The 22,518-nt window shown below is 43.5% G+C and overlaps 1 protein-coding gene across 1 annotated transcript in view; it reads left to right on the plus strand.

Moving 5' to 3' along the window:
* The window catches only part of IRAK3 (interleukin 1 receptor associated kinase 3), a 51,645-nt gene extending 31,195 nt beyond the window's left edge, over positions 1–20,450 (plus strand). Inside the window, exons 7-12 of the mRNA XM_047866582.1 lie at positions 2,765–2,879; positions 3,694–3,812; positions 16,886–17,084; positions 17,353–17,415; positions 17,510–17,674; positions 19,466–20,450. Coding sequence (XP_047722538.1) covers positions 2,765–2,879; positions 3,694–3,812; positions 16,886–17,084; positions 17,353–17,415; positions 17,510–17,674; positions 19,466–19,981 — 1,177 coding nt within the window. The 3' untranslated portion in view covers positions 19,982–20,450. The remainder of the gene's footprint in view (positions 1–2,764; positions 2,880–3,693; positions 3,813–16,885; positions 17,085–17,352; positions 17,416–17,509; positions 17,675–19,465) is intronic.
* The last annotated feature ends 2,068 nt before the right edge of the window (positions 20,451–22,518 follow it).

The following is a 22,518-nucleotide window of genomic DNA, read 5'->3' on the forward strand; positions in this document are numbered from 1 at the left end:
CAAAAGAGACAGGGTGACTTACACAAAAGAAATTTATTTCTCACAGTTCTGGAGGCTGAGAAATCCAAGATCAAGGCAGATTTGGTTCTTGATGAGGGCGCTCTTCCTCGCATGTAGACAACTGCCTTCTAATTCTGTCCTGACATGGTGGAGAGGGAGGGAGCTGACTCTCCAGTGTTTCTTCTAATAAGGGCACTCATCCCATCATCCCATCATGAGGGATCCAACCCTAACCCCGACTACCTCCCGCAGGCCTCATCTCCAAGCACCTTTACATTGGAAGTTAGGGCTTTAACAGGCGAACTGGGTCAGGGGGTAGCGAGTGGGGGGAGAGACAATTCAGACCATAGCAAAGAAAGAGTCTCACAGAGATTAAATGACTTGCCCAAGTTCACACAGCTGATAAAAAGAAGACCAGAGATTCAAACCCAGGTTTGTCTGTCGTTCAAGTCTGTCCAGTCTACCACATGGTGGTGCCTCACATTGTGTTTATCTGACACTCACAAATGCTGATTGAATTGATTTTCAAGGTGTTGTATCAGGGGCACCTGGGTGGCTCAGTTGGTTAAGCATCTGACTTTGGCTCAGGTCATGATCTCACTGGTCCCGAGTTTGAGTCCCGTGTTGGGTCTGTGCTGACAGCTCAGAGCCTAGAGCTTGTTTCAGATTCTGTGTGTGTGTTCCCCACCCCCCCAAATAAATAAACATTTAAAAAAAGGTATTGTATCTGCTGACCTTCAGACCAACCTATATAATCTAAAATCCCACTGACTTAAAAATTTGTAGCGAAAGGTGGATGAGAAGGGTCTATAGATGCAAAACCAGCAGTGTTTATGGCTGTGCCATGTTCCATACCTCACAAACTTATACAGTGTCCATTTGACTGCTAGATTGGCAATATCTAAAAATAAGCAAATGGTCATTTCTGCCCTGTGAGCGAGAGAGCAGAGAACCAGGGCCATGACTGTGTCTGTACGAGGTCTGCTAGCTGCTTTCCAAAAGATTTTTTATCTCTTTAAATTATTTTAAGGTTACCAGGTAGTGGTATAGATGAGTTTTTTAGGCAGCCAAATACACCAGCTCCGTTCCTTTTCAGTCCATTGTGGTGCATTTTATAGATATGGTCTGAATTGTAATAGGGGTAGGGATCTTGTACACACACATACACACAAAACTTCCTTCTTTATGATAGGAGGAATAAAAGAAATCTGAAGCCGTGTGTGTGTGTGTGTGTGTGTGTGTGTGTGTGTTTTATAGGAAGGTTTTGCTATTGAAGAAACTAAATAAGAGGCCTTTGTAAATAGAATCTTACAAAAAAAAACAACCTTATTTTAATATCCCCAAGCATGCCTAGAACATAGTAGGTAGTCAATAAATAATTGAACTGAGATCACAGGTGAATTTCACATTTTATGTTTCATGTTTGTTACCTGAGTTCCATTGGTTTTCACAGTGATGATACAGGCATTCAAGAAACAGGGTTTTAAAGGAAAAGAGGCTGAAAATGTAGGCTACACTGATATAGAACTCTGTCATTTAAAATCTTTTTTTTAATGTTTATTGTTGAGAGAGAGAGAGAGAGACAGAGTGCAAGTGGGGGAAGAGCCGAGAGACAGAAGGACACAGAATCTGAAGCAGGCTCCAGGCTTTGAGCTGTCAGCACAGAGCCCGACATGGGGCTCGAACCCATGACCCGAGCTGAAGTCGGATGCTTAAACAACGGAGCCACCCAGGCACCCCAGAACTCTGTCATTTAAAAATCAGTGATATATTTGGGGCACCTGGCTGGCCCAGTTGCTGGAGCGTGTGACTCTTTATCTTGGGATTGTGAGTTCAAGCCCCATGTTTGATGTAGAGATTACTTAAAAATAAAAACGTTAGGGGCTCCTGGATGGCTCAATCTGTTGGGCGTCTGACTCTTGATTTCGGCTCAGGTCATGCATGATCTCAAGGTAAGTGGGGTGGAGCCACATGGTGGGCTCTGTGCTGACAGTGCAGAGCCTGCTTGGGACACTCCCTCCCTCTCTCTCTGCCCCTCCTCCACTCATGTGTGCACACTCTCTCTCTCAAAATGAATAAACATTTTAAGAAATCTTCAGTAATAAATAAATACATGCATACAATAAAAATCAGTGGTATGTTCTTCAACATCAGACTTTACTAACCACATGGATTTTAGGTAACTATAAAGCTTTATGAAGATCCTGGATGTCGTCTCTAGTCGTGTGACTGGTGCCTAGCACAGAATCTGACATAGTAATACTCACTAAATGAATGAACTAAATGAATGAAAAATAGTCTCCTGTACTCTTCTATTTTGGTGATTTAGACAGTATACTTCAAGCAATGAAATGAATAGTTTCAGTTGTATTATCTTTATTTAATAAGTTACATCAGCTTTCATATTGATAAACATAGTTTATTAGAGAGTATTGTCTATTTCTTGTAAAGTTCCCAAGACTCCCAAATCTTAAGGAATCGTCACTTTCTTAACTTTTCTGTCTTATAGTTAGATATTTTATTTATAGTTGCATGATCACAACCAATCAGAGAATGGCTAGTATTTGTCAGAACTCTTTAGACCAATTTGGAAAACAGATCTGTGTCATGTCATGTGTCCAGTGAGATTACTTTTCCCTTGGCCAAATTTATATTTTGCTTTAGACCTATTCCCCATTCCCACCTTATCACCCCCAAACCACAGCACTGTTCATTTCCTATTTGAATGAACAATTTGATGGATTTAAAAATCTTTTGTTTCAAGGTTCCATCATCCAAACATACTGGAGTTGACTGCGTATTTTACAGAGAGTGAGAAGTTCTGCCTTGTTTATCCATATATGAGAAATGGATCACTTTTTGACAGATTGCAGTGTGTAGTAAGTCGGACCTATTGCTCTCTCCAACTCTCTGACCCCCTGAAACCCTGAGGGAGCTGCTGAAATCTCCTGAGATCCAGGAGCCAACATGTGTTCACAGGAGGGGATAGCCAACAATGGGTTTCCCAAGGAAGTAGAGGACTTTTCCATGAATTAATATTTTACTCTTAAAAACAACTGCATAAATACCTGAGTTATTGTGTGTTGTGCAACATGGTGGCCAAAAGATTTGCTGGATCCTTACTTCTTATTGATTCCATATCTTCAATGAGTTTACATTAACTACTCTTGTTTCTTACATAATTTTTATTTGCATTAACTTTACACAAAATACCATTCAATACATAGGGTAGGCATAAAGGCAATGCAGACTCCTTAAAGAGAAGAAGGTTGAATTAATGCCTTGATTCCCCGTATTTGTGAAAGCTAAGTTTAACAAGTCATTCTGAACAGGTGACGTTTCAGTTAGGGTCAGAATAAAAACAGATTGTTTTCTGTTACCCACACTATTATGCCACAAATACTTTTAAAATCTTACTTAATGAACTTACAAACATAGTTACCTTCCTAACTGTATTTTGACTAAGCTAAGGTTCAGATTATTGGGTATTTCCATTACCAATGGGAAGCTGTAAAGAGGACGAGAGTCACTGGTAGAGGAAAACCCATCTTGAATCACAAATAGGTTATGGGAAACCAAAAGGTTCATTCACCCACCTTACCCCGCCTCACCATCTGCCTCTCTTCTGGCATACTTCTATGTAATGTGCACCCGTGTGTTTTGCTCCCAGACCAACTACCGTTGTCTTTTTAGGGTAACACAGCCCCACTGTCTTGGCACATTCGGATCAGTGTTTTAATAGGAACCTCCAGAGCCATTCAGTATTTGCACAACACGGAGCCGTGCTCGGTCATCTGTGGCAGTGTATCAAGGTAAGTTGTCTCAGAGCTTGGCTTGCTCCTGACAGCCCCTTTCAGCATCACAGGGGAGTCATGCCTCACACTCTTTTCTGCCTGCAATTTCCCTGATATGTATGTGTGTTTAAGGATTAAGAGTGCTCACCTGGGGCGCCTGGGTGGCTCAGTCCGTTAAGCGTGCGACTTCGGCTCAGGTCATGATCTTGCGGTTTGTGGGTTTGAGCCCCGCGTGGGGCTCTGTGCTGACAGCTCGGAGCCTGGAGCCTGCTTCTGACTCTGTGTCTCCTTCTCTCTGCCCCTGCCCCACTTGTGCTCTGTCTCTATCAAAAATAAATAAGTGTAAAACAAAATTAAAAAAAGAGTGCTCATCTAAGTATTTAAAAATCTTACTTTTTAAAATATAATTTTATTATTTTTATTTTGAGAGAGAGAGAGAGAGCAAGGGAAGGGCAGAGAGAGAAGGAGAGAGAGAGAAATTCCCAAGCAGGCTCTGCAATGCTAGCGCAGAGCCCGAGGCAGGGCTTGAACTCACGAACCATGAAATCATGACCTGAGCCAAAATCGAGAGTCAGACACTTAACCAACTGAGCCACCCGGTGCCCCCCAAATCTTACTTTTTTAGTGCAGTATAACTGACATACAATATCCAATTCGTTTCAGGTGTACCTTCTAGTGATTTTATTTGTTTATTTTTTATTAATGAGAATGTGTCTACCCAATTTAAGAAGCTACGTTTATATTGCCAAAGGGAGAGTTTATATTATCTTTGGGAATTACTAACGAACAACGTAGGGTAGACAGTTTTGCGTAGTTGACACTAAACTTTGAAGCAAACCTGTATTAATCTCAGTTTTTTCTTCTCGAGTGAAGTTTAAGGAAAGGTTAAGTGACCTGTACGGAGATTCCCAGCAAGATAACCGCAGTAGACAGTAGACGGTGATTAAAATTCTTTGTCCCCGAGTCCCCAGTGTCTTGCTGATTCTAGCAAGCAGCCTGCAGCCTCCTAGGTTTACATCAGTGACAAGCCAAGCAGTAACTCCGGTGTGCATTTTTGAGACAGGAGGAAATGAGAGGCAGCATCTTCCGTCTTTCTTTTTCTTCAGTAGACCTAAAGAATCTTTCAGAGAGTAGGTACGCTGTGACAAAATCCCCCTGGTGAATTTTTTCTGTGTGCCCTTCATCTTGAATCTGTTCAACAGTGGGTAAATACACCTTTGTTGAGTAGCAGGGATGACTGAATTTAAAAGGCTGCTGTCTTTTCGGAACCATCTCCTGGTATCTTGAAAAAGCTTCTGATGTGCTTTCGAGCTGAGCAAAAGAGGAGCCGATTGCTTGCTGACTTCCTTGTTTTTCTGGTGAAATGAACTCCATATAAAAAGACTAGATTTTTACTTAGCCCTGGGGCTCATAGGGGAACCACCCATAGATGTCTGCTCCTGTGGCAGTGTGGTAATGGTAATTCATCAACTCTAGTGGCCCCATAGAATCAGCACAAAGTGGGTGCTCCCTCACGGGACCTGGGACAAAGATACACACAGCGAAGGTGTCAGGAGTCTGTTTCGAAGAGCTGAAGTGGCCACCCCCAACCCGAAGGAATCCTTCTTCCCCCTACCTTACCACCAGCTCAGCACAGTAGGTGCTCAAAGATATTTTATCTGAGGAAATAAATAAATATCTGGAATTTTGCTGTATATATTCTTCCTTTGGTGTAAAGTCAACGCGAGTATCGCTTGTTTTCTGTCCCAAGCAGTAGTAATACATCAATGTTATTAATTTCCCTTTTGTGTGACTGAGTTCGTCAAATCCTTTCCTGGAAGCAGAACTCGATAGGAGAGAGCAGTGAGAAGCGAGAGACTCTCAAGGTTCTGATACTTGATGGGCCTGGGGCACAAGGGAAGACCACCAACTGGGAGCATGGTGGGGGGGATGGGTGGTAGTGGTGGAGGGATACAGATCCAGCCTCTGCCTTGTGTCCAAGGTTTTCCTCAGCTTTGGATGTGCCCTGCCAGCATCTGTCTCCGGGGATCTGGTTAGATAGAGCTCAGGCTGTGGCCCTGATAACCCGCTTTCTCGTTCTGGATAGGTGTCTTCAAGGCAGGGTCCTAGGAAATAGGCTCAGGGGAGAGATTTGCCTGCAGCAGGTTTTTCAGAGTGCTGTCAGGAACAACAGAAGTAAGGGAGGGAAGGAGGAAGGCAGAATCGGGCAATTGGAGAAGTCGAGCTGGGATATTGTAGTAGAGGCCCTTCCGATGCCACGGGGAGCACTGGTGTTGGGGTGGCCCTTTGAAAATATCCTGACGGCAAGGCAGCCCCCTCCCACCAACGGCATCAACAGCTGTGGGCTATCCACAGCCACCCCTCCCCTGGCTGGGGAACCACCATTGTGTCCCTGGGTCCTGTAGGAGGGATCTGGACCACACCACGGTGGCCACCACACTTCCGGAGGGGGATCTGACTGGCTAACGCTCTGCAAAATGTGACCAAACGATTTTTCTTCTTCATACTTTCCTCTCCACCTTCTTCCCATCCTTTCCTCTCAGCTCACTTCCCCTCATGTGTCAGACATCTGATTTAAGAAGCCGGCGATGTTCTTCTTAACATGGGATTCTGAGCAAATTGCTTAGTTTCGGTAGGCCTCAGTTTTTCCCTCTGCAAAATGCTAACAAAAGAATAAGAGCATCTATCTCTTAGGATTCAATGGCATAAAATATATATGGTGCTTGGCAGAGGGTATGTTATAATTGGTGAAAACGTGGCAGGAATAGCAGGGGCAGAGGCTAAGAGATGATGATGGCCAGCCAGTCTTTGAACTTACTTACTGTCTTAGTCCATTCAGGATAAATAACCATAGCCAAAAGACTAGAAAGTGGGTGGCTTATAAACAACACATTGATTTCTCACGGTTCTGAAGGCTGGAAGTCCAAGACCATGGCACCAGCTGATTCTGTGTCTAGTGAGGGCCCACTTTCCGACTCACTGATGCCCATCTTTTTCTCTGTGTCCTCACAGGGTAGAAGGGGATCTCTCTGGGGCTTCTTTTACAGGGGTACTAATCCCAGTCACGAGGGCTCTGCCCTCTTGACCTAATCACCTCCCAAATGTCTCACCTCCACATACCATCTCATTGGGGGGGGGGGGGTAGGATGTCAGTACGTGCATTTGGAGGGGGACCCAAACATTGTGTCCACAGCACTTACTTCTATCACCAATTTATTGTGTTCGAAAAGTAGACCTCCAAACTAAGCTCTGTTTTAAGACTGATCGCTTCTGTGTCAACATATGGTTATTGCACATTTGGCAAATCATGTTTATTTGAGTTAATAAATATGTACGGAACACCTGTTGTATGCAGGGCATTGTATTAGACCACGTGGGGTAGATGTGGGTGATCATAGTCTTGTCCTTGCAGGTTCAACCTGCTGATCAGAGGGATAACACAAACCCAGAAGATATATGGTGCAACACTAAAGATGTTCAGTGGTTGCCTGCTCTGAAGAGGCTCGCTCTAATTACAGAGTTCCAAGCCCAGTCTTTGAGGAGATGGGTCATGGCAGTGGATTGGTTGAAAGAAGGGGGAAGAATAGTCCTAGTGGAGGCAATAATTTGTTCAAGGGAAAGAGTCAAGTAAACATTTACCAAGTGTATAATGAAAGCAAGACAAATGGGTTAGCTGGAGAGGAAGAAACAAGACTGGAGAAGAAGGAAAGGGCTCCTGGGAAGAGTGAGGAACGTGGGTGGGCAGGGGTGCAATGGGCTTGCATGCCAACCAGCCTGAGGACCTGGGTAGGATAAATGAGGCTCCTATGAGGGACTCAGGCTCTTCTGGGCCATAGGTGGGAACAGAAAGGTTCTGGAGTCTCTTAGGAGGTCTCACACTCGGAAGGAGGCCATTTCTTCCAGGCCAGTATCTTAGGTACTTGTCTGGATGGGGCCAACTATAAAACCATTTCAGCAACACTGCGAGACAGAGTGCCCAACAGTATTACAGATAAAGAGCACCAAGAGAGATCTGGTCAGAGATGGAGAATTTCACGGAAGAGGCAGGATTTAAACTGGAAATGTGCTAACAATGTATTAATTTTTAAGTTGGTGATGGGGCTGCTGCTGATTGTTGCCTTTTTGGCTTTTCCAAAGGGTTCGAGGACTCAAACATAACCATCTGTAGACTATGCTTGCCCGGGCACGAGTCAGGGTGTAGAGTTCCAGAGCTGTGGGCATTTCTTTGAGACTGTGGTTTCATAGGGCTCATCAGTGTGTCCCTGTCTGTTCCAGAGCAAATCAGCCCTTCTACAGCCAGTGAACTCTTGGCCTTTTTGCTGAGCCTGCCAGCAAAGATGTTACTTAGTACCAGCTATAACAGTAGATTCCTCCCCTTTCCTTTGGTGATGTGTGCACCTGTTCTCTAGAAACTGGAATGAAACCAACTCATTTCATTCAGGGCACTGAACATCTGATGGTAATGACATTCAGCCTCCAGCAAGCTTGACCAAATGTGAATTGGCTGACCCAGGTCACCCTCCCAAATCTTTTAAATGAATTCTTCACTTTGCTCTAAACTTGGGCCTCCCTGATTCTTGGTTCCTGTTTGCACAGCCTAGTGCTTTCAGGAAGGTCTGAGATTCCTGTTCTTCTGCCTGCATCATATTAATTCTCTCATTCTCTGTAAGGCAGCGTTTAGGGGAGGTGTCATTTTATTTCATGGCCCTGATAATTGGCTCAAAAAAGGACATTTCAAAATATGTCCAATAGCGACCTTTTCTGTGACTAAGTCAGGACTCTGTTTTTGATGGAATAAGAAATGGAAGATATTGTTACCTTTATTTTCTTTTCTGGACCTCAGACTGATGAATCACAGGAGAGTTTGTCATACATCATTTGACACAATTAAATAATGTTTTTAATAGTATGAAATAACATGGAACAATGTATATAAAGTGAGATTAAAGGGAAAAGGCCAAATTGGGGGCACCTGGGTGGCTGAGTCAGTTAGGGTCCGACTGGCTCAGGTCATGATCTCATGGCTTGTGGGTTCGAGCCCCACATCGGGCTCTGTGCTGACAGCTCAGAGCCTGGAGCCTACTTCGTATTCTGTGTCTCCCTCTCTCTCTGCCCCTCCCCTGCTCGCACTCTGTCTCTCTCAAAAATAAATAAAACAATTTTTTTAAAAAGGCCAAATTGAACTGGTATACGGTACAGTTATAACTTTTAGAACTACAAATTCATGAATTAAAAAAAAAAAGATTAAAACATACCAAAATATCTTCAACGTTTTTTTTTTTTTTTTTTTTTTTTTAAATTTTATTTTTGGGACAGAGAGAGACAGAGCATGAACGGGGGAGGGGCAGAGAGAGAGGGAGACACAGAATCGGAAACAGGCTCCAGGCTCCAAGCCATCAGCCCAGAGCCTGATGCGGGGCTCGAACTCACGGACCGCGAGATCGTGACCTGGCTGAAGTCGGACGCTTAACCGACTGCGCCACCCAGGTGCCCCAAAACATACCAAAATATCAATGAGGCTTCATTTAGATGGAGACTATAGCTTTTTATTTAATGTTTTCTTTTTATTTCTATATCATGCTTTAAAAATTTTTATTTAAGGATTATGTTCTACTCTTAAGAGAAAAGTCCTTGTCTGGAACCAGGCAGGTGACTACTGAATCTTCTCCCAGGGCTGTGGACATGAAGTGAGATAATGTATGTAAAGCACAGCCCAAGACTTGGAAATAAGCTGTAATTCATCCCACTTCATGGGGACTCTTCCTTCTGCCTCCAAGTGTCTCATCCAGCCTGTCCTCGGACCCTTGCACAGCGTGTTGTTAGCACTCCATTTGGGTGAAGCTCTAACGATTAGAATGTCATTTATTTTGAGCTAAAATCTGGCTTCCTGTGACTCATCCGTTAACCATCATTGTGCCCCTACAATTATCTCTACATACCTGAAGAAGAGAGAAACTCCATTTTACTTCTGCTTTGTCATCAACAGTTTCTTAATCTTTTATGAGTAGCTGAATAAAAAGATGTTTCTTTCGGTTAACTGTAGTAAATTGAAAGAGTAGCAAAGTGAAAAAGGAGGGTTAGACTGTAGTCCTGACTCTGCCATTAACAAGCTGTTTTGCAAAAAGACAAGTCATTACAACCATGCGGGGCTCATCTACCTCATCTGAAAAGGAAGTGATTGTACTGTAGCAGCGATGGCAAATCAGTTACAGCTCACATTCCATCGTTGATTGATTGGTAATGACTTCCCACCTGCAGTGTTGAAAGAGAACCTGGGGTGGGTGCGTTCTGAACTCAATTAGTGATGTCTGCCAAGAAAATGGGAAGCTGCTTTGGCAGCATTTGGGCCGTATATCTGCCATATGCAGAGTGGTCTGGGTCCACTTATGGTTTCAAATTCTCTTAATTAACACGTTGATTATATCAACAAATGTTTGCTCGGTATCTTCTATAGACTCAACATTATGCTTATGTAAACAACACAAGCTGGTCTCTCTGAGGAAGTACCAAATGGTATGGTGCGGGCTGCACAGTGGGAACGTGGAGAAGGGAGTGAGTATCACTGGAATTCAGAGCAGTGGGGTGAAAACTTCATGGAGGAAGTGAATCTTAGGCTGCATTGAGGGTTGAAACGAAAATAAGGGAGGGAGGAGTACTTTGCAGGTCAGGGGAACAGTATAAACAAAGTCCCAAAACACTAATAAGCGCCGTCTAGCACTGGTAAGTGCCAGTGCATTCGGGGAAGCTGATAGGCTGCGGACAGACTGAGAAGTTCTGTGATAGCCAGCCTGACTTAAGACCTGACTACAAAGCCCAATGAATAACTTACTCCTCCCAACAGCCCTGAGTTTGTGTATCATTGGTCTTACCTCAGTGCGGCAGAGGAGAAAGCTAACTCACTAAAGTTTGTGATCTGCCTCTGTTCCATGTCTGTAGATGGGGAAGGGTGGTGGGGTTCCATGTTTGTGTGGGTCCAACAATCATGGTCTTATCGGGCAATTGAGGGTTCCTAGCCTGGATTCCTGGGAGCATGTTGGTTTCATGGGCAAAGACGGGGAAATTGGGCAGGAGAAGAGAACATAACTAACTAGTATGTGCAAATTGGGAAATGTTGACATTGGACCCTTAGTGAAAATGGCAGTAGGCAGCAGACTCTGAGGGGAGATTAGGCCTGGAGGTCTGCATTGGGAATCTTGGTCTTGTTCAAGCAGTGAGAATAAAGAGTCTTCTAAGGAGACACTGTCAAGGACGCAGCTGCAGAATACCCAAGGAGGAAGCCAAGCCCACATTTCAAAGGTATTTTCAAGAAGTCTGGTGGTTTAGTTAGCCCAAATATGTCTTAGTAATTTGAACTCTTCAAAGAGAATGTTAGAAAAACAAAATTCATTTCCAGATGGTGGAATTTAAGGAGGAAAAGGATTTAAAGAAAAGAATCTTGAAGAGTTGAAGTCTCTGTTCTTGGCAAAAGACCCTCACATTTTTATTTGGGAAACGAAGATGTTTTTGAGTTACAGGATCACTTAAAAGCATCTGAAAGCAGTAAACCCTCTTGTTATTTCCATCCTATCCCTTAGCCAGCTTAATTGTTTTCACATTTATGAACAATTTTACATTGAAGTGCATTTTATCCTCAGCATTTTTCATCCCAGGCATTCATTCCTGTTAATGTTTCCAAAGCCGAGATAATCTCAGTGAACATTTCTAATGTTTCCTATAAGATCATGTTCTCTCATCGGTATTGCCATGTGTCTCCTGCCAAGTGAAACAGATTTTCATACAAGGGAGGTGGTCTAGGAAGGAAAGGAAGGAAAAAGCCATATGCTTAAAAATGAATTTTTAGAAGAGGGAAATTGATCAGAGATGGTGGTAGTTGAGTGCGTGGAGAATTTCGTCTGTGAGGGACTAGAAACACTGAGTGGTTTGGAGGGAGGCTAGGAAGCCACTGATCAGCCCCTTCCTCCCACCGTAACACCCTTGCCTGAGGACCCAAGCTCCACCTTCCTTTACCCCGCCTCCCCCCCCCCCCCCCCCCCAGACCTGCTGTGTGTGGCTAGGACTCCCGCTTAGCATTTAGTAGGGATGCAGAGCCTGAAGGGAATGCAAAGTCTGTTTGTTTGACTGGTTGGTTGGTTGGTTGGTTAATTAACAAGTCTCCTCTCTACCCAACCCCCAATCCCCTCCCCGTAAAAACCTACTTTTCTTTTCAGAAGTATTTCAGATGTAAATAATTCTTTTCCCCCAGATTTTCCTCTCCCTGCAGCCGTGTCTCCCTTCTTCTAAAATTTCCAAATAAGTTCATCATTTCTAAGGGATGCTGGCACAATTAAATGTTGCATAAATTAAAATTTCTCCTATTAATTTTACCACCACAGTCTCTAAATCCCAACATTCATTTATTTATACACATGGGTACCTACATGCATGCACATACATATACCAAACAATTCTTTTTCTCTCTCCATGATCTTAGAGTATCTGGAAATGTTACGTTACTCAGGTTTTTCCAGAACTTCTCTGGAACTATTTTGAAACTCAACGGATGCCCTGAAAATGATTAACCCGATGATCCTCAGATCTTCAGGGTCATCCTGCAACTTCCTGTACCTTTGTTACTTCAGATTGGTGCCTTGAACTTCTAGACATACCCACCCAAATTTCTTGGGATTTTAAGGTGGGTATAGGATGGACAAAGGCCAGCCTACATCCTTCAGAGTATATTTCGAGGCCCTCCCTGTGTATCCGGCACTCTGATTACATTTTCTCATTTAATCCTTGTAACGACCCTAAGAGGTAAGCATGCTCATTTCCTCTTACCCGCAAGGAAACTGAGCCTTAGGGAAGTTGTGCTAGTTTGGTTAGAGATGAAATTTCACATTTAAAGCACGAATACCCCTTATTGGCTGGGCCTTTGACACAGAGAGCCTAAGACTCACAAGTCATCAATAAAGCAGTAACAAGCTTTAATACCGTCTCTGGGCCCTGCCTGGGTTCAGTGGAAAAGAAAGAGAAGGCTGCACAGTCTGAGGCGGAATAAAGGGCCTCAACTTCGTCAGATGTACTGCATGTTGAAGTGGGGGGAGGGGGCGTGGGTGCCCTTTTCCAGTAACCTGTAGGATCCCAGAGAAGCTGCATCTTGCCTCATCTGGTGAGGGGTATCTTGGTGTTGCAACAGTAGTGACACAGACAGTGAGATGTCCTGTTGCCTCAGGCTGTCAGGAAGAGGCCAGCGGGTCGTCTTTATCTCTGGAGCCAATGGGTTGGTGTCCGGACTTTGCCAGAGAATTGCCAGGTACTCCAGACTGGGTTATTAGACACCAATAATAGTCTCCCTAAAATACTTTAAAAATAGGTATTTTTAAAAACCAACCGTATGCTTACAGGTCAAACGTTTATTTTTACTTAAATCCAAATTCTGCATTATAGTCTAGGTGTGTCCTTGAACTCTGTTTCTATGTTAGGCCCAAGGGCTTTGGCTAAATCAGGAAAAAAAAACTGGTGGGCAGAGAAAGCAATCCTTGTAGCCTTTGGGAGGAGGTTCAGGCCCCCAAAAGACTCGTCCTGGAGATCGCTGGCACAAAAAGAGAGAGAGCGTGTTACTCCCCAGAGTCGGGATACAAATCGATCACCTTGTGTAGTAGGATTTTCCCCATCTCCTCAGTGTACCTCCACTGACCCTTCTACTAAAAGAATTATCTAGAGAGGTGATGGTCTGTGTTACAGTAAGTAGCTCTGTGGGAAAGAACAGAAGAAATGGCTTGTAGAAACACTAAGCTGAAGGTGTGGGCCGTGACAGGGTTCTTGTCTGTCTCTTTGGTAAGCGCCATGGTTAGCAAGCTGCCCTTTTGTTTCACTATATTGGTATCTGATTGTAGTTCTTTTATGTTCTCTTTATTTGATTAGACTGGTTTTACCCCCCTAAGATAAACATACTCCCTTGACCTGCATAATAGTTGAAGGCAGCGTATGAACGTCCTATTGAAGGCTGTGGCAGGGGAAAGAACTAGGGTAGAACTCATTGTTCAAGGGGCTTTTGCAGTTACTATTTAATTAAAATAGAACATTCTTCTTCCTCAGCTATTATTACCTTATTTAGAACAGAGTAAGTAAATCGCTGGACGTAAAATTCATGCTAGTCTGCGGGTAAACAACTTGTCTCTTCACCAGATTATCATCCTGAAAAGTGTCAATGCAGTGCCCTGGGGGCAATTTCACGTTCTCACTGATGGCCTCTCGCTGACCCAAAGTCCTCTGTGGGATTTATTGTGTCACACATTGTGGTTACTTGCTCTCCCTAAGTCTTTCAGAAGCATGAGTCACCAAGTGCTGAAAGCTTCCCACTAGTTTTGCTGAGGCTCAAATAAAGGCATTAGAGTATGGGTTTGGTTTTTGTTGCTCGCTATTTTTTCTTCTTTTGTGCTTAGAAAAGATCCGTTCTTCAGGAAATCTAAGTGTTTTGCAAATTCAGCTTTTCGCATCCTCCTGGATGTAGCGTTTAACATTTTTTAAATGTTTATTTTTGAGAGAGAGAGAGAGAGAGAGAGAGCAAGCGGGAGCAGGAGAGGGTCAGAGGGTGGGGGCAGAGGATCTGAAGTGGGCTCTGTGCCACACCGACAGAAGCAAGCTCAGTGCGGGGCTCGAACTCACAAACTGCTAGATCGTGATCTGAGCCCAAGTCAAAGTCAGACGCGCAACTGCTCCACCGACTGAGCCACCCAGGTGCCCCAGGTCTGACGTTTTAAGTTACGATTTGATACTGTCTTCAGAGCTGAGTTGAGGAAGGAGAGGGCTAGACGTGTGCCGTTGAAACTCTGACATTCAGAGCTCTTGCGCCCCCCTTGGCTGAAATAAAGGGTGTGCGTGTGGGGGTTGGGGGTGTATGCAGAAGACAGCTAGGCTGTCAGTGTAACAGGAGCTGGAGGGGCAGGAGTTTGGGGACTGGTAACGGGACCTAACGAACCTCTCTGCCCATCTCACCTCCTGGCACACGTCGCAATCTCCTGCGCTAAATACCCGGCACTCCAAAATGATCAGGGGATCCACCTGTGGAAGAAGTAATTACAAACCAAGTGTCTGTACTCACCTAGAGCTGGGGAGAAGGTACGATCTGGCTCTAGGGGATTCCTCGTCTTCAGAGGCTTGTCAGGGTGGTCAGCACTGTGTTCCAAGTGAGATAGATGATGAGTGACACAGATGTGTGAGCCCCGGGCCGGCCTTAGAAGCTGCCGGGTTTGAAATCAATGGAGAGAAAAGACAAGGCAAGGAGAAAAATGAGAACCGTGATCGTTGATTCAAGTGGGGAGGGCTAGGCCTTCTCTGAGTTTCTCCTCGTAAGTGCAAGGATCACACCACGGGGAATGGCCCTAGGACGGGTAACATGAGGCGGCGGGCTCTTTGGATTTTGCAATTCTCCTGCCACCCTTAAAGGATAGAGGGTGACGTCAGGTATAGGACATGTTCTTCTCTACCCTTAAAGGGCCCCGGAGAATCTCTTCATTCTGTCTGTTGGCAGTTTAGTTCTAGACAGAGTCTGGGTTAGAATTCTTAAAGGCCTCAGCTCTGAATCCTCAAAACAGAACTAGGAGTCTGAATACTCTGAATTATTAGAACACCTGCAATTCAGACCCATGAAACTAGGGTCTGCCTGTCGGCCCACTCGTACAGGGACAGCAAGGACTTCTGGAACTTTTGTAAGATTCAATATTTGTTGAGGATTAAGAATTTCTTATTTTTCTCCTCTGGCTATTACCACTCATTTTTTTTTTTTTTTTTTAATTTTTGAGAGAGAGAGAGAGAGAAAGAGTGAGCACACAAGCAGGGGAAGGGCAGAGAGAGAGGGAGACACAGAATCTAAAGCAGGCTCTAGGCTCTGAGCCATCGGCACAGAGCCCGACGTGGGACTCGAACTCACGAACTGTGAGATCATGACCTGAGCCAAAGTTGGACACTCAACTGACTGAGTCACCCAGGTGCCCCTATTACCACTTTTAATAACAATGTGTAGTACTTCAAATATACCACTTGGCATTTTGGAAGCTTTGGTTTCAGGGGACAAAGAGCAAGCTCTGAAGAGCCCGAAGCAAAACTGAGAAATAGGTTACTTTTTCTTGGCCCACCCACCTCTTTTATCAATATCCTTCTGTTCTCTTATGATTAATTAGTAATTTTCATCTTACCTACCATTTATCGACCGTTCCTGTGTGCTAGATAGTAGGCTATTTCTATTCCCCTTATCGGTTCTGTGAGTTCTGTTGTTTGCCTCATTTCACATGTGAGGAAAACGACATTGGGACTTATGGGGTGAAGTAACCCATCAACTGTCACAGAGCCAGGGAAAGGCAGAGCTGGGACTCACCCCAGGTGTGGGCCATGTGAAATGCATGGGCTTAGCCTTTTCCATCCCTGCTGTGACAGCCTTTTGAAGGTAAATGTAAGCTGAGGCTTACTGTCAGCCAAGATGTTAAGTGATTATTTAGGATTTTATGTGACAAGTAGCTAAAACTGACGCTAAGCACTTTGTCTTTACCGCAGCAGATATCTATATTTTAAATAAGGCTCAAAGACATTTTTGTCTTCAGTCCGTAGAAAGTCATAGAGATGGGACAATAGAGAAGGGCTATCCTTAAGGCAGGGGCTACCAAAGATCCTTCACATCGCTGCAGGTTAGTGGCTCTCTGCTGAGAAGCCGGGCATTCCGCAGCACAGCTCTGTACATAACAGGTACTTGATTGTTAGCTGACTAAAACCCAGTTAGTGTGCTCACCGCATATCAGAAGAGCATAAGGAAAGCTGCTTTGGTTCATTTTAGTTCCTCCTATTGGCAAGTCATCAGCTTTATCTACCAACTCCCTCTATGTATCTATAAATTGGAAAAGCCCACTGTCCCTAGGCCAGGTTTTCATCTTCGAGTTTTATATAATCCTTGTATTTATATTTTAAGAAAAATGGGAAGATACCCTCACGGAAAATTCTGTACGGCTTTGTGTTGTCAGTGTTTGGAATTAACCAGATATCAGGGTACGCTTGCCATTTTGTTTTTCGCTGGAATGCCTTTATGATGTTTTGGTCTCGTTTGTCCTCGGTTACAATTTCAGTGCGAACATACTTTTGGATGATCGGTTTGAACCCAAACTGACGGACTTTGGCATGGCGCACTTCCGACCCCACCCGGAACATCAGAGCTCTACCATAAGCATGGCTAGCAGCAGCACTAAACATCTGTGGTATATGCCTGAAGAGTATATCAGACAGGGCAAACTTTCCATTAAAACGGACGTCTATAGCTTTGGAATTGTAAGTACCAAGTACCAGTCAACAAAGAAGGAGAGTTTATCACCAGGAATGCTCTAGATTCTAAGAATTTTTTTAAGGGCTTTAACTTTTAGACCTACTGACTTCCCATTACCCAGTGTCTTATACATTAATCTCATGCAATCTGTCAAATAATAAAATATACAGTCATTGATTAGAATGAACTATATCCATTGTCAAGGTTAACTGTTGAACTAATTATATGTATGTATTTAACGTATGTAGCTGACCTTCTGTATATTCCTTATAGGTAATCATGGAAGTTCTGACAGGTTGTAAAGTGGTGTTAGATGATCCAAAGCATATCCAGCTGGTAAGAATTGTCTTCATCTCTGCACCCATTTCTTGGTCATTTTTTTGGATAGAGTTCTAAAAGACAAAGATACCTTATCTTCTTCTCTTCCTAGAGGGATCTCCTTATGGAGTTGATGGAGAAGAGAGGACTCGATTCATGCCTTTCGTTTCTAGATAAGAAAGTGCGTCCCTGTCCTCGGAATTTTTCTGCCAAGCTATTCTCTTTGGCGGGCCAGTGTGCTACCACGCGGGCAAAGTTAAGACCATCAATGGATGAAGTACGTACACATGGTTTTATTCAAAACCAAGCCCACAGAACCATGGAAAATCTAAATTGGATAGATTGCGTGTCTAAGTAAATTCTTTATCAATGAGGCAAACCCAGCCCCTAGCACAGATTTCTAACCTAGTAGATAGTTTTTCCAAGTCACCAAGTCACATTCTTTGGTACTCTGGTAGAGGTCATTATTGGGTGGGATCAGGGCACCACAAAAAATTTAATGAAATGACATAAGTGAGTAGTTTGGAGAGAATTGTATTCAGCCTTCATTAAGAGATCTGGTCCATTAAGAATGTAGCACTTATTCCCCCTACTGATTTTTTAATTTAGTCATCAGTTTAATCATCCAGTCAGTTATTTGTTTATTTGTTCAACAAATATTTAGCTAGCGCTTACTTTGCATGTGCCAGACTTTGTACTGGGCACAACAGTAATCAAGATACGGTTGCTGCCCTCAGGCTCACAGTCCCGAGTGAGTCAGATCAGTAAACATGGCATCAGGGGTGGGTAGAAGCCCAGGTCAGTATGGGAGCATAGGCTCAGAATACACCCCAGCCTATGGAAGTCAAGGAAGCTTCTTGGTGGAAGTGACGGCTGTGCTATGGTTGGCGGAATAGGGTGAATTGAGGCAACAGTAAGAATAGGAGGACACTTCAGTCAGCGAGAATCTATGCATGCAAAGCTCAGAGGTGATGGATTCCATGGCACTAATACTGCAGGTAGTTCAGAGAAGTGGGATGTCATAAGGGAAAAGCTGGAGTGCTCAAAATAATAGGAAGTGCTAGATGATGGACAGACATGAATCCATTGTGGTAGTCTGGGTTTAATCCTGAGTCTATTGTAGAAGCAGGAAGGGATTTTAAACAAGAGGTCAACATAATCAGAATATAAAGAACACTGGCCTGGGAGTCAGCAGAGGTATATTCGAGGCCTGACACCACCAGTGTCAGAGCTATATGACCTGAAATCTTGGGCCCAAAAGGAGCTATGAGAGGCACAGTGGAAGAATAATGCAATTGGGAGCCAGATCTGAGGTCAAGCAACAGATCTGTTCCTTACTGGCTAGTGATATTTATTCCCTTTTTGAGCCTCAGCTTTATTATCTGTAAAATGAGAATAATAATATTGTTTGTACAGGTTAAAAGGGGGAATGGGTGTGAAAACACTTTGTAAATAGTAAAACTCTCTAAGTACATTTTTATTTTTATTTATTTATTTATTGATTTGTTTGTTTAATTTTTTTTTTAAATTTTTTTGACGTTTATTTATTTTTGAGACAGAGAGTGACAGAGCATGAACAGGGGAGGGGCAGAGAGAGAGGGAGACACAGAATCTGAAGCAGGCTCCGGGCTCTGAGCAATCGGCCCAGAGCCCAACATGGGGCTCGAACTCACGGACTGTGAGACTGTGACCTGAGCTGAAGTCGGACGCTTAACCGACTGAGCCACCCAGGCGCCCCAATACATTTTTAAAAAGTACGTGTGTGTGTGTGTGTGTGTGTAAAGATATGTTACATGCTCTTTTAAATCAGGTCAACAGCTCTCAACAGCATGTCTGGATCAACTGGGAAGCTTTTAAAATACAGATTCCTGGGCCCCTATCTTTTATACTTTGGTTCAAGTCTGTGAAAGAAAGGGTCTAGCTAATCTTTAATAGCTTCTCATTCAAAACTCTATTGTTGAACTTATTTCATGAAAACAAGAGGCTGTTCCTTAATAAGTAGGCAGAAAAAAAGGTGAAAGGAGAGGTTATTCAAACTTAACTCAATGTTTGCTTCTTGGTTACCTAGGTCCTAACTACTCTTGAAAGTACTCAAGCCTGCTTATATTTTGCTGAGGACCCTCCCACTTCACTAAAGTCCTTCAGGTGCCCTTCTCCTCTATTCTTGGATAACGTACCAAGTATTCCAGTGGAAGATGATGAAAACCAGAATAATCACTCACACCCTCATGATCAAGGTTTGAGAAAAGATGGAGTGACTCCGAAAGTTCCATTTGAATGCAGCCAGTCTGAGGTTACATTTCTGGGCATTCACAGAAAGTCAGGGGGTGAGAGAAAAGAGGATGCATGCAACACGCCCAGTTCTTCTTGTAAAGAAAGTTGGTCTGCAAAGCATTCAGCTCTATCACAGGACTCAGGGGCCTGTGGTGCAGATCTGGACCCTTCTGCAGAAGCTCCAGACCCTTCTTACAGGAGCAGGCCAGTGGAGACCAGCTGTTCCTCTGAATCTTCCTGGAACGAATGTGAGCAGTACAAAAAGGAATCGATTTCACCAGAAGATAAAGAAGAAAGCAAGTATTGCTAAGGCCTCTGAGTACAGGTATCATCTTGGGAAAACATTGTTACCATAAGTAATGCGAAAAAGGACAATGGATGGTGAGTTTGGGTGATGCGGATCTACTCTCTGGACAATTCTACCCCTTCCTTCCCAACTCCGAAAACAGAGTGGCTCAAACCTAGGCTATATGAGAGCCATCCAAAATTACTTAAGATCATGAGCTGTGGCTTTAGACAAACAAAACCTACCAAAGAGGGACTAGATTCTACGGTCTTCTCCATCGTCATCAACATGAGCCCCTGTGCCACCAGTCTGCTAAGTACATTCAGTTCAGTTAGATTGCATTATTCAGTTTGGCTCGCTTGTGAAGGTTGTAAGAAGTGTCTAATTTGTAAATGTTAACAGGTGCCTTTTTAAAGAATTACCTTTGTGTTTATCTTAATTAACCTTTAGTATTTTTCTGTTCCTCCCTGTCAAGCCTGTCTGTTTGAAAATGAGCCAGGGGGCGCCTGGGTGGCGCAGTCGGTTAAGCGTCCGACTTCAGCCAGGTCACGATCTCGCGGTCCGTGAGTTCGAGCCCCGCGTCAGGCTCTGAGCTGATGGCTCGGAGCCTGGAGCCTGTTTCCGATTCTGTGTCTCCCTCTCTCTCTGCCCCTCCCCCGTTCATGCTCTGTCTCTCTCTGTCCCAAAAATAAATAAAAAACATTGAAAAAAAAAAAAAAAGAAAATGAGCCAAATTCACCCTTGGCTATTGACATGTTCTGTGTAGAGAGGGGATTCTTGCCCAAGATCTGTATTTCTGTATTAAACCCTTAGGATAGTTTATCACATATTACTACTATTACTTTTATTATTACTTTTTTTATTATTACTATTAATACTTTTTTATTATTACTATTATTACTTTTTTTTTACAAACCTATTAATTTACTATTAATACTTTTTTTATTATTACTATTATTACTTTTTTTTTTTTTTTTACAAACCTAGAGACCATTATATCCTGAGTAGAATGTGTGAAATTTTAATCAAGTAGTTTTTGTTTCTGAGAAAATGGCCGGTCACAAGGGCTTATGTTAGCTTTTTCTTTGATTCTGTACCTTCCAACTCTGTGCCTTTACTCTTGCTGTTTACTGGGTCTCCCCCTGTTGAAATCGTACCCAGGCCTTCAAGGCCCAGCAGAACTACCTCTTCCAGGAAGCTTCCTTAATCTGTCCAGCCAGAAGTACTCACTTCCTTAGCATTTCTATAGCACTGTTTTTGTATTTGTTTCATACTTGTTATTTTCTCAATTGTACCGATGTTGCCTGTGCCATCTTTTCTCTCTTACTAGATTGTAAACTACCTGTATTAATTTCCTATTGTTGCTAGAACAAATTATAACGCACTTGGAAGGATGGGTGAGGGCAAAGGGAGCTCGGTCCAAAGCATTTCATGCTTTTTCCTGTTAATCCTTCACAGCCACACTGAAGGTACAAATCCCATTTTAGGATGAGAAAACTGACTTAGGTTAAATAACTTTTGAGCCTGGGGTTTTCCCAGAAATGGAAGAGCCAGGATTTAAAAGCACAGCTGTCTGATATCAAAGCGCACACTCTTTCTTATATTCCACATTGCATACAGAAGCCCCCACAGATTCAAGCTTTTATAGAAAGGGATAGAGGTGAGAGCTCATTTGTTGATTCCAACAGGTTTTCAGTAAGCACACAAGGCTTGCCATGTCTTCTGCCTTTTTTTACTATCCTGTTCCTCTGTTAACAGTTACCCACCTCTTTAGTCATTAGATGTAAGTTAAATGAATTCATTGATCTAACCATTCATTCACTGAACAAATATTTATCAACAGCCTCCTTTATGTCAGGCATTGTTCTGGGAGCTGGGGACACAGTGAAGATCACACCCAACTGAGGGCGCCTGGGTGGCTCAGCTGGTTAAGCGTCCGACTTCAGCTCAGGTCATGATCTCGAGAAGTTCATGGGTTTGGGCCCTGTGTGGGGGTCTGTGCGGACAGCTCAGTGCCTGGAGCCTGTTTTGGATTCTGTGTCTCCCTCTCTGTCCAGCCCTCCTGCTCTCTATCTCTCTCAAAAGTAAATAAGCATTAAGAATTTTTTTTTTTTTTAAATCACACCCAACAAAGATCTCTGCCCTCATGGAGCTTATGTTCTAGTCAGTAAATGAATGGATGGATGAAAGAAAACAACATGGGGAAGTTGTAATCTCAATTCTAATGCTAACTGGTGGCTCTCCAGGAGACCAGCCTCACTGAGCCATCTGTGAGTGTTGTCTGGACTTAGACTCCAGCTTCTCTGCCAGCCCTTCTGTAGGGATTCACAGAGGTTTCCCCTCACCCTATGGTACAGCTGATGTCTCCATGGTAGCTGGTTGCTTTGCTATTAGTGTGCACCGGGAGTCTGTGGTATATGGCAATCATGACAGGTCCGATTCTTCCATTGACCTATGATTTCTCCAGGACATTCATCTAGCTACCAACGGCACCTTCAACTGGCTGTTCCTAAGGACTCTGAAGCACCTACACATGCCTCACTTCCCTATCACTCCATAAT

Source organism: Prionailurus viverrinus, chromosome B4 (genome assembly GCF_022837055.1).
Source record: "Prionailurus viverrinus isolate Anna chromosome B4, UM_Priviv_1.0, whole genome shotgun sequence".
NCBI classification, from domain to species: domain Eukaryota; kingdom Metazoa; phylum Chordata; class Mammalia; order Carnivora; family Felidae; genus Prionailurus; species Prionailurus viverrinus.